Source organism: Bombina bombina, chromosome 4 (genome assembly GCF_027579735.1).
Source record: "Bombina bombina isolate aBomBom1 chromosome 4, aBomBom1.pri, whole genome shotgun sequence".
In the NCBI taxonomy this organism is placed as follows: domain Eukaryota; kingdom Metazoa; phylum Chordata; class Amphibia; order Anura; family Bombinatoridae; genus Bombina; species Bombina bombina.
Genome location: NC_069502.1, coordinates 524,353,566 through 524,366,761, shown reverse-complemented (window position 1 = coordinate 524,366,761; position 13,196 = coordinate 524,353,566). Strand labels below are relative to the sequence as shown.

General features: G+C 36.9%; 1 protein-coding gene across 1 annotated transcript in view; it reads right to left on the bottom strand.

Annotated features, from left to right (window-relative positions):
• CD109 (CD109 molecule) overlaps positions 1 to 13,196 on the bottom strand; it is a 401,861-nt gene that overhangs the window by 252,731 nt on the left and 135,934 nt on the right. The window contains 4 exon segments of the mRNA XM_053710442.1: positions 5,218 to 5,394; positions 8,169 to 8,231; positions 10,581 to 10,682; positions 12,493 to 12,729. Coding sequence (XP_053566417.1) covers positions 5,218 to 5,394; positions 8,169 to 8,231; positions 10,581 to 10,682; positions 12,493 to 12,729 — 579 coding nt within the window.

The following is a 13,196-nucleotide window of genomic DNA, read 5'->3' as shown; positions in this document are numbered from 1 at the left end:
GAACTTGATCACTTGAAATCCTTCTTAGAGGATAACTTAAGGAAAGGGTTTATACGCCCTTCAACATCACCGGCGGGAGCCGGAATATTCTTTGTGAAAAACAAAGACGGCTCCCTAAGGCCCATTATAGACTATAGACAACTAAACAAGATCACAGTAAAGAACAGATACCCGTTGCCCCTGATCCCAGAGCTAATCGAGAGATTAGAAGGAGCCAAGTTCTTTACGAAATTGGACCTTCAGGGGGCGTATAATTTAATCAGAGTGTGAAGTGGAGACGAGTGGTTAACGGCGTTCAGGACCCAATACGGCCACTATAAATACACAGTCATGCCGTTCGGGCTCTGTAACGCCCCGGCCATTTTCCAGTATCTAATAAATTACCTGTTTAGAGATATCTTAGACATTTTCATAGTCATATATCTCGACGACATATTAATATACTCTAAGACGCTTTCTGAACACATATAACATGTCAGGCAAGTCCTCTCTAGTTTAAGAGACAATCACCTCTATGTCAAACCAGAAAAATTTATTTTCAAATCTCAGAGTATAGCTTTTCTTGGGTATATCATCAGCTCCTCAGGTATCCACATGGAGGAATCAAAGATACAAACCATTAAAAATTGGCCTAGCCCTAAATCAAGAAAAGAAGTCCAAAGATTCCTGGGCTTTGCGAATTTTTATCGCAAATTTATAAAAAATTTCTCTAAACTCACTAAACCGTTAACCATCCTAACAAGAACCAGCATACCTTTTAAATGGAACCAAGAAGCACAAAAAGCTTTTGAGCTTTTAAAACAAAAATTCACTACCGCTCCTATTCTTAGGTTTCCGAATCCAGAGTATCAATATATACTGGAAGTCGATGCCTCAGACGTTGCTGTTGGTGCTGTTCTTTCACAAAGAGATGGCTTAAAAAAACCTCTACATCCTGTTGCTTTTTTTTCTCGATCACTGAATTCAGCTGAACAAAACTACCCCATTGGGGAAAAAGAAATGTTGGCTATTAAATTGTCACTTGAGCACTGGAGGCACCTTCTGGAGGGTACAAGTGTTCCTATATTGATCTATATGGATCACAGAAACTTGCAGTACCTAAAAAGCACTAGGACCCTCTCCTCTAGACAAGTAAGGTGGAATTTATTCCTCACCAGATTTAATTATCAAATAGTCTATCGACCAGCAAGTAAAAACCATAAAGCAGATGCCCTATCTAGGTTACCATGTTACGAACGTAAGCCTCCACCTGATGATAGCTTGATACCTAAAGACAGGTTTGTTTCTTTTATCTGCGACTTCAAACCACAGTTGCTACGTGAACAAACGGAAGACCAAACAAAACCACTATCCCTCCTGGACAGGAGGGATGATAAGTTGTACTACCACCAAGGACTGTTGTATATTCCTCCAATTCGCAAACAAATGGTTCTACAAACTGTCCACGATTCTTTGCTCGCAGGACACCCACGAATAAAAAAGACACTAGAACTCGCAAAGAGATCCTACTGGTGGCCTACTATGGCTAAAGAGGTAAAACAGTATGTAGCTTCCTGTCATACATGTACCATTTCCAAATCAACAAAACAAGCACCCTATGGGTTTCTACTACCTCTCACTACTCCATCAATTCCATGGTTAGAAACCCGAATCAAACAAATCTAACACCATTTTAGTAGTAGTAGACCTATTCAGTAAAATGGCACATTTTATTTCATATCACAAATTGCCTACCGCTATGGAAACCATCCAATTACTTATAAAACATGTCTTCAAACTCCACAGTCTTCCTACTACTATCCTCAGTGACAGAGGAAGTCAATTTTCTAGTAGGTTATGGATAAACTTCTGCAAGTTATTCGGGATTGACAAAAGGCTCACTACTGCTTATCATCCTCAAAGTAACAGGCAGACAGAGCGATGTAACCAATGGATCAAGCAGTATATATGGCTTTATTGCTCTGATCAACAAAACTCATGGTCCCTACATTTACCCTATGCTGAGTTTTCATTTAACAACACTATCCATACCACCAATGGGACTACACCATTCTTTGGCAATTATGGTTTCCACCCCAGGTTTCATTTACACCCTGATAATCGTACCACTTTTCCAGGTTTATCTGAACTCTCCGATGCCATCTCTACCAGTTTCTCTGCTATACAAACTGCCATTGAAGCATCAAAGGAAACACAAAAAAAATATTATGATAGGAAAAGAAGGAAACCACCCTCTTATGCTATCGGAGACCTCGTATGGTTATCCACTAGAAACCTGAAGCTCAACACTCCTTCAAAGAAATTCTCTCCTTTATTCATAGGACCCTATCCTATAACCCGGATTCTCAATGTAAATGCAGTTACCCTAAAACTTCCAGAAAACATGAAGGTGCACCCTACTTTCCATGTCTCCCTCCTCAAACCATACAAGGCTTTAAGAAACATCCCATCAGATTGTACCCCACAGGTCTCAATAGACTCTACCACCGAATACGAGGTTCAAGCAATTCTGGATTCCCGGTTGTTCTGGGGGATGTTGCAATATCTCATTAGTTGGAAAGGATATTCATCAGAGCACGATTCCTGGGAACCCGCTAGTAAATTCTCTGCACCACGGTTGATATCACTTTTCCATAGGAGGAACCCGGACCGGCCGCACCCTGAGCACCGGAGCTGCTCCTAGACGGGGGGATACTGTCAGGCTTACCACTGCAGGGCATATTGTTGTGTCTGTTCCTTTAAATTAACACTCTGTTTAATATAGCATTGCCTATAAAGCCCCTGACTTACTATTCTGCAATGCTTGTTATGACCGTCTGCCACCCACTGGTAGCTAAACGGTACTATCCTGAGCCCACGCCTGTTCCTGTTTGTTGCTGCAAACCGGCCTGCACAATTCTTCTGGCTCCTAGTTCCAGATCTACATTGGATCACTCCGCGGTGACGTCACACGCCGACCACGGAGTTACCGGAGCTCTGATCAAGCTCGCAATACCGGACCTGCTAATTCCCTCAGTGGCGCTTCCTATACCGGATCTCTCAGACCTCTCATAGGGGATTTACTTCCAACTCAGGTACTTAAGGCTACAGTAATTTTCAGTTGTCCTTATTCTTGCCGCTAATCCTAAAGCCCCTGTATCTAGAGTATAGTACAAACTTGTCAGTTCTCTCTAAACTATGTATATTACTCATATATACCTAATTCTACTTCTATGATCATTGTTATGTTTTAAGGTATTTATTTACCAAGGCTTTTTATTTTTATTTTGTTTTTTATGGGATACATTGTGAGATACACAGCTACAGAATTCCAGTGTTAATAAGTAGCACATGTGGTAGCAAAAGTGTCTGCTCACTTTTTTCCCTGACATTAACCTTGCTTACTGTTTTATCTGCTGCTTGACACTATCAATGTTAATAGTTCATGTCATACAGCAGTAATTCATCCTGCTACAACTACTCAAATTTTAAGTACATAGTTTAAAGTGTCAGCAGCTGTGGTTCTCAAAACTCATTGTATGATTCTTATCACTTAGCTATTGTATCAGAGTCTAACAGTTATAGTGGGCTGTAGCGAGATCAGGGCAGGTTATAGTGGAGGTGTGAGGGAGCAGATCTTGAATGGTTTTTGAAAATTGGAGTGTATCCACAGCGTGTAGATTTCTACAGGTGCGGGGACGGGATGGAGAAGTGGGTTTAGCTGTTGCATTAATTTTATAGGTGACCAGGTGATGGTCTGAAATGGGAAAAGGGTGACAGGTTAGGTCAAATATAGAGCAGAGGTAGGAAAATACCAGGTCGATGGAGTGTCAATCACGGTGAGTAGGGAATAGGGTGGATTGTTAGAGACAGAAAGAGGATGTGAGTGAAAGAAGTTTAGAGGCAGCAGGGGCAGATGTGTTGTCAATGGGAATGTTGAAGTCCCCAAGAATTAGAGTTGGTATATCTGTAGAGAGAAAGTGAGGAAGCCAGGCAGCAAAGTTGTCAAGGAATTGGGAGGTTGGTCCAAGAGGGCGATAGATGATTGTCACTCTGAGGGAGAGGGGGGAGAACAGGCAAATGCAGTGGACTTCAAAGGAGGAGAAGGAGAGAGATGGATGGAAGATAGGTACTGATAAGTGCAGGAGGGGGAGAGCAGGATCCCAACACCGCCACCATGTTTCTCACCTGGACTCGGGGTATGGCTAAAGTGTAGACCACCATGGGTGCCATGTACTAAAGCACGGGCGGACAGCTTCTTAACTCGCGAAGCTGTCCGCCCGCCTCCGCTACACACGGGCAGATCTATTGATCCGCTTGCCCGTATGTACCATTAAACACTCATCGGAGTATGTAATGCCCGCCCCTTCAATCGCGCGACCAATCACGCAACTGAAGGGGCTGTCAATCACCGAGAGCGAGCGTGCTCTCTGTGATTTTGCTTCGCCACCTAAGAGGTGGTGTAGGCTGTAGGAAGCAGCGTTCTAATGACCGCTGCTTTTTACATTGCAGGAAGCAGGCTCGCATATGCGAACCTGCCCCGCAAAGGCTCTGGAGCAGCTTTCGCTGCTTCGTACATGGAGCCCCATGTGTGAGAGCAGCAATGGAAACGATGTCAGAAGAAAATAGCCAGAATGAGAGTTTTAAGAAGGGTAAGTGTATTTATATGGTGGTCAAGTACAAAGTGCCATCTGTCTAATACAGTTATTTGTAAGCCCCTAAGACTCAAGATATAAAAACTGAATTTGCAGAGAAATGACTGTAGGAAATAGCATTTTGTACTGTTTGTGTAGTAATTCATGTCAAATTCATAGACTGAATAATAATTTTAGCAAGTGCCATGAAATTATTTTATGGTCAAAAGAATATCATATTAGTGTAACTGTTGGGATCTGCTGTGCTGTGTCTTTAGTAAATTTAAGCACTACATATTTTTTCCCTAATCTGAGCTCTTATACTTTAAATTACATGTTTTATTTGTATAATTTCCCCTCAGTTGGTATTTGCTATCTCAATGGAAGACTGTGTGCTCTGTTCATGCCTATACACCATCAGCCAGTATGACTGTCCCTCACAAACTTGGGGATGAGCAATTTAAACAATATGAATGTATTTTATAGAGCTAAATTTTATCTTAATAAAAAGAATTAACAATAATAAGAAGCACTAAAGCCATTTAGGAGATGCTATGTCCCTTAAACAGTAGCTTGATATTATTAGGAACTAAAACATTATTACCTGGTTTTCAAATATTGGTTGAATTGTGACTGTTACAGCATCATTTATAATTGTGCCGTCATTTGCAATATTATAAAAAATTAGGCATGCTTCAGGAGTCCACGAGATTTCAGGTTTTAATGTTATAGCTGTTGTGTTTTCTTTACCCATGGACACAATTTGTCCTCTTGAAACAACCTAAAAAATAAAACACTGTTTTCAACATATGCAGTAAGGTCTAAAAACTTTATAAACAAACCAAGGTTTTCAATAGGTTGTGGGTATGTAGAGGTTTCTATTAGCTTCAGATTGTCTATAATAGGAATTGAGCACTGGAGGATAGATTTTTAAAACAACTTACTGGCATGAAGAGAAATCATCAGCTTATTTCAGTGAGCATTATATTATAAAGTAAGTGTTTCTTCTTAGCATAAAGCATTAGCAAATTCTCCTTAATAAGAAACAATCTTTTAAGCAATCTTCGCAGGGCCTCGTAATACTGATGAGGCATCTTAAAAAGATTTCTCCAGACCAATTAGAGAATTTGGCACTATATAAGATCTAGATTGACCTGACCTTCTAGATTTATTATATATTTAATCACTTGCTTTTAAAAAAGTAATATGACTAACAAACAACAAGATATGTAAAGGAAAGAATTTGGGAGGATCTAAATGTAATTGTTGTAATTCTACTAAAACATGATTGGCTAGACATGAAAAGTAGAAGAAAGCCCTTAGACCAGCCCATGTTCATGATTATTTAATGATAAAGAGATAAGATGGATTTTTTTTAACTTAAATACAATAGAATTAAAAGAACTCAATTTAAAATGGAATATAGCTTTGTATCAAAGTCTAAAATAAGATCCATATATAAGGCCCAATGAGCAAAACTTTGCTGGATAGAAAGTGGAAAACCAGGCCGATACTAGCAGGGGCTGCCCTCAGGGAATTCTCTAAAAAAAGGGGGGCGAAATTTAAAAATGTACAAATCAGATTGCTCTGCAATTGGCGTATAGTATCTTACAATCACCTCTATTTTTGTATAAATGTGTTTGTCTATAAGGGTAAGAAGTGTTTTGAGTATTTTTACATATTTTAAGATCTCGCCACTTTTTAGTTTGTGAGAAACAAACAACAAGATCTGCAGGGGTGAAAATGTTTTGAGAATATGCCAGACCCAACAGGAAATGTTTAGCATCGGTGGGGACCTCATTTAACAATAAGGGCATATTAACAGTGTAGTTTTACTACAATTTCTACTATTTTCATTACATTGGTATTTTTCAAGTGTAATATCAATATGAATTTTAATTTCTCCATAAAATAAATTTTTTGCAGAACTATTTCATTATGATTTTTAATTTGATAAAACAATTACATTTTTACTATGTATTTTTATTGCAATACCTCATTTATTAGTTTTATACAATTTTTTTACTTTTTTTGTATGAAACCTATTCTAGTGCATGCATTGCCTTCACATGCTTATAAGCAGGGAACACTGCTTTGCAAGACACACTTATCAAGGTAAAAACTACCTTTAGATCATTTGGACTTTACTGTCTTGTGCAATCTTAACTATTACAAGCAAATGCTGGATTGCTGGAGGTACCTTATAAAGGGCCAGATAAAGAGGGCAAACAAAGTAAACTTTTAACACAGGTGTTACAAGTTGAAAGTAAATTGTTTGTATGCAAGCGAAAACCTGATGCGTGAAAACTTCAGGACTTTGGATATCACTACTGCATTAACTTCTTCTCGGGCATAAACTTTATTTGCACTCAAGTGCAATAGTTTACTTTCAAATTTTAACATGCGTTAAAATTAGCTAACTTTAGCGTGCCACTTGTAATCCCTAAATGGGGTCCTATAAGTTTAACTAATAGTTAGAAATACACAGCCATGAGAACTGAAAAGGAAACATAAATATTTAAACTTATAAAAAGTCATAGGGGTAGATTTATCATAGTGCGAGCAGACATGATACGATGTAGCATATCATGTCCGCTGCACATCGATAAATGCAATGCCATCCCCTGCAGATTTGTGGCCAATCAGCCACTAGCAGGGGGTGTCAATCAACTAGATCATATTCGATCAGGGTTTTTTTTTGTCCGCGGCCTCAGAGCAGACGGACAAGTTATGGAGTGTTAAAGTGGAAACATGTTTACAAAAAAGAAGAAAGAAGGAAAAAACAAGATTTGTAACCTCTTAAAGTCTGTATCAATATAGGTGCCAAATGGTCATAAATATACTGAATCTTTAATATTAAATATTTTTTTATGTAAAATTAGCTGAAAATAAAATTTTACATCCCACACAGCAACCAATACCAGGCCTGGACTAAGCATAGGGCATTCAGCGCATTTGCCCGATAATCAGGGGCCCGTTGCAAGCCAGGGCTGGTTGCTTTAGCCACAGCTAGTGGCCAGCATAATTACTTATGCATAATGCAGAGCAAACCCTGCCCTGCCTTTCACTGCCATGCTGTGTTAGTGAGCAAGGTAGGGCCAGTCCTGCTCCCTGCCCCATTTCTGTGAGCTGCCTCCCCAGTATCCCCCTCACAATGGCTGGCTCTTTAGGTTGCTAAATGGTTCCCTACAGAGCTGTCGGCTCTGAAGCTGTCACAGATCAATCCTGCACTGAATGAGAATCAAATCATAAACCAGCTTTACATCTGTGTCTGTAAGGAGTATGCGTGGATTGTTGCTGGTCATATTAATATGTGTCTTTCCTTTAATATATACTTACATACTAACCCTTTGTGTTATCACCTTGTGGCTACCTATGAAACTATAATTAGCTTAAATAGTGATAAAGTTTAAATCAGAAACTAATAGAATTAATTTTAACAATCATTTATTTTATAGTAGATTTCCACACACTTATAAGAAGTTTAACTATAACAGGGCCTTTGTTTCTATATTATGCTACGTAGTTATCACTGCAGTTAAATGACAAAATTACCAAGTAGTTAATCTCTTTTAACGGTATGTTGCTGTCAATGGTCAGGCTAAATGGTGTTCCAACCTATATGGAAAAAGAAAACAGAACAGATAAATTACTAAAGTTTCTTGTTGAATAGCCACAAGCATAGCCCCTACATGATAGGCATATCGGATATCTGTATCTGAGAATTAGCTTATATAGCAAAACACAGTGCACACATTTAAATAACGACAAACTGCAAAACAAGGGGGAAAATATATTTAAAAGCTTATGTTTTAATTAGTTAATACATTAAGATTGTGCACCCGTAGTACATAAATTGTACAATTAGTCAATATCCATACATTTGCACTACACTCTCTTTTAATTGCAAATTCTTATCGCATCTGAGGACAAGGAGACATGAAAATGAGAAGAAAGGGGATTTTGGAAGAAATTCAGGAATTAGTAATAAAAAATGATGACCCTTTGCACTAGTATCACCCTTCCCGTCTGACATGTATGTTTATCACCCCTAATTTTAACAACTCAAACTGTTCATGACTATCTAAGAGAAAAAATAACATACCTAGGCTTTAGTTTTTACTTTTTGTAAAGTTTTCACTTGGATTGGTATCTATACCTTGATAAACAATTCAAGCACAGACTTGTAAACATAAAATATTACTGATTCATTGTATAATAACATTAACAAACATTAGTAGTATTGCACGTCTATTGCACAAGTGAACATTCTGGTGATTGGAAGCTACCCACAGAAACCAAATAAGATGCATGCACCTTTTAAGGGTTCTTTGCTGGCATATAACTGTCATAAAGGTGATCCATCAAGTATAAGATCTGACAAGAACATATTGATTGCAAAATGTAGGTGCATCTGTCTATGATGTAAGCAGGTATGGCATAAAGGGTTTGCAAAGGACATACACCTAACCTATGGTCGTATGATGAGTGCATATAGCTGGCCCACTAGAGTTGCAGGGGACATATGGTCTGGGGTCAGATATGGTGGCACAGCTGGCATAAATAGTGCTAAGGTGGATGCCGATGAAATTAAAGGGACAGTGTACACCAACTTTCATACAACTGCATGTAACAGACACTTCTATAAAGAAGAATATGCACAGACACTGATCTAAAAATCCAGTATAAAGCCTTTTAAAAACATTCTTAGAAGCTTCCAGTGTAGCACTGTTGATGAGGTTAGGATGGGACAACCAGTGAAAGGGGATGGGAAAGCAGGAAGAGCAGAAGCTCCCCCTCTCTCCCTCCCCTGCATATGAAAAGCCCCTTTACACAAACAGGAGCAATCAGGAATCTGTAGACATCAGTCTACATCTGAAACTTTGGAGCTTGGTTAGGAGTCTGAAAGTCAGCACAATGTTATTAAAAATAAGCAAAACTATACATTGTTACAAAAAACTCTGAGATGGGTTTTATAACTGGATCATCTACAAAATATTTATGCGAAGAAAAATCTAGTGTACAATGTCCCTTAAAATCTGAGGGGGCAGATATTTTGTTTAAAAGAGGCCCAACCAAGAACAGAAAAAATGGTGAAGTGTGGTGAGTGGTTTAACCAGCAGGCTGACAGATAAGGCACATTTATATTATGGGATACCTTTTATTACTGAATACTATTGGGCCGATTTATCATGATGCGAGCGGACATGATCGCTGTAGCGGATCATGTCCGCTCGAGTTTGCTAAATGCCGACAGAATATGCTGTCGGCATTTAACATTGCACAAGCATTTCTAGTAAAAAGCTTGTACATTGCCGCCCCCCTGCAGACTCGGCCGCTAGCAGGGGGTGTCAATCATCATGACTGTATCTGATCGGGATGATTGCCGTCCACCGCCTCAGAGGTGGCGGATAAGTTAAGGAGCAGCGGTCTTATGACCGCTGTTTCTTAATGTCCGCTTCAGGCGGACCTGAAGCGGAGTGGGTCAAAAGCAGCATGCACTGCTTCATAAATCGACCCCCTAGAATTATTGAAGACTCATACTTCTGCATTTTACCTATTCCCTTCTTATTGTGTTATATAGTGTAATGCAAGCTGATCATTTTCATCACTACAGTATCATCAAGCTGGAAAAATATCATTATACTTTGCTAGACAGTGGTTACAACTTTTTAGCCAGAGGGAAAATGTTTCTAGTTTGTTCAATGTTTGTTTGCTTTTAAATTGTCGGCTGCAATTTTTTACTCATTCAGGTCTAATGGAAAGCTAGAAATTTCAAGCCTTAATTTTCACAATTATTATACCTTTTATTTATTTTTTTATATATTGTATTGAAATTATCAGGATGCTGAGAAAATGGGGCCTGCGGTGCAAATCTAATGGTTTTACACTGCCTAAGGTTTATGATGCTAGGATATGATTGGATTCTAACTCTGAAATAATAGACGTGAATGTGGAATGACTTACCTTGATATTTTGATTTGACTTTTTAATCTGAAGGTAGGCCTTACTTGGGGAGTTAAACACATCATTTATAAAGATATGATTTACACTGTCCAAAAATTCAGCCTGTAAAATATCATTTTAAAGATTACAAATTTACTAAGGTAATATCAAGTTTTCTTGCACCTGCAACTAACAACATACTCTTAAACCAAAGCATGTTTTAGGTTCCAAATAGGATACATCTAAAGAAAGATATACAATAATTACATTAAAACAATATACATTCAAATAAGTCAAATAATGCAGTAGGTAATTAGCCGGTGTTCCTGTGTAAATTCCAGATTATGTAGCTAAAATTTTAAAGAATTTACAAATTCTTATATAAATTAGAACAATGTATAAATTCTCTAATGGTGAAATAGTCATTTCCTATAGTTAGCACTTCCTTTCATGAAGGAAAAAAGTACCACATGTATTTGTGCGTTTATCAATTATAAGTAAAGTATGTCCTTAAATATTGAATATGTAATTCATGAGGTTTAATTCCAGTTCTACAAATGGATTTGTCCATTAACCCAAAATACATGCAATCCTTTCACCATGGGAAGCTGTATTTGACTAAAATAAACCTCTATGACTCATTTTACCATATATTTTATTGACAGTGACAAGTAGTTTAAGATTTAAATTAAAAAGTGTTTAATTTCCACTACAAATGCATACTTGTAAATGTGATTAACAAGTTTTTATCACTAATGGTGAGGCAGTCTATACAGAGGATGATTTATATAAATTTTAATCAATTGTTTTTTAAAAAAATATTATATATAAAGAGAGCGCTCTCTTCAAATAAACATAACCCCTTCACTCATGGTGCTCCTCACGCATAATACACATACAAATCAAATGATATTATTTAAGGAACTGCCATCTCTTTGTGAAAAAGACACCCAGGATATTATTCAAGAATGTATTCAAAGCATATTAAGTGATTTCATAATGTTTTGGTTCATGCAGGAAATGTTGTCAATTTTTTCACAAGGAGGTGGAGTCTTTTTTTCACAAAGAGGTGCGAGTTCCTTAAAGGCTACCATTAGTCTGTAATAATTATAAGTATTAATGTCTATTTAGTACACAATAATATGTAATATCAATGCTTTGCAGATAAGATTTGTAATGTCTGCTTTGCAAGTAGTTTGCAGTCGTTCCTTTTTGGTTTAAATATAGACCTGACAAACATACTCCCAAAATAAATATATATTTAGCCTCAATAAATATATAAATAAAAATATAAAAATATTAATGATAATTATTTTAACTTGTAGCTGACTGAGTGCAGGGGAACTTACTAGGTTGAAGGCAGAAGATTTAGCAATTATGGATTACTGCTAGGGATGAGCGAATGTGTTTATATTCGAATGTTAGAACGAATGTGATTGTATAAATTAAATTTACGTAATCAAATGTTGATAAGAACGAATATTTTTAAATTTTTTATAATCGAATGCAATTTACAGTTTTCGAATGTCACTTTTGAATTTGAATGTTTATAATTAGATCGAATGTAGCAAAATGTAGAGAAATTTTGAATGTAGCATTCGATTTAACAAATACTATTTAGAAGTTCAATAGTTAATTTGGTAGGGAATTTAGTAAATTGATACATAATAGATACAAATATATCAATTTGAATATTTATATTTCGAATATTGCTTAATTTGAATATTAAATTTAAATAAAGCATTAGAAATACTATTACAAATATAAAAATTTGAATTTTTTTAATTCTAATATTGCATAATTCTAATTGAATTATTAGAAAATTCAAAAAGAATATTATATTTAAAGAAAGCATTACAAATACTGTAAATGAAAACAAAAGGTTTAATATAAAAAAACAAGTGCTCTAATTATTATATTTAATATACTGTACCTTGATTTTTAAATGAGTTGTATTAGCCAGCAATGGAATTTCCATATGAATTATGCCATTTTCAGGAACTGAGTAATACAGCAATTCTTTTTCCACAATCCTTTCCCCATTTTGTACAATGTCTTCAAAATTGTCAGCTGATGTCTCCCCAAAAAGTGACCGTGTTATTGTGATTGCAACAAAAAATTTTCTCTCCTCTGAAGTAAGTTGTTTGCCATCATATCTCAGGATTTTAAGCTAACAAATATAGGAAGGTCACAACGATTAAAAAAATAAAAAAGAAACAATCACACTGTCTTACTGTGCACTATTGTAATACACTATAAAATGTGTTTAAAAAGAAATATATTTTAGCTTTTTTTAACTCACATTGTGCAAGTACTTTGCGCCAGTGTCCTGGTAAAAAAAGCTATCTTGTCGAAATTTGCTACCTCGACATGTGCATGCTCAGATTTACATAACTGCACTCCACATATGTTAAAAAGGAATGAGTGGAATACGATTATGTAATGAGCAGCATGTGCACAAAGGAGGTAGCAAATCTTGACAAGGAAATTGATCTAGTGCTTTCATGCGTCCATGCACATGCGCGCATGAGCAGTTGTCTTTTTGAGCAAATTTCTACACTCATTGTTTTTGCTAATATACATAGTCACATTGTGCATGTGTAAAAAAAATGCCATACAGCCCGCTGTTGAAATAAA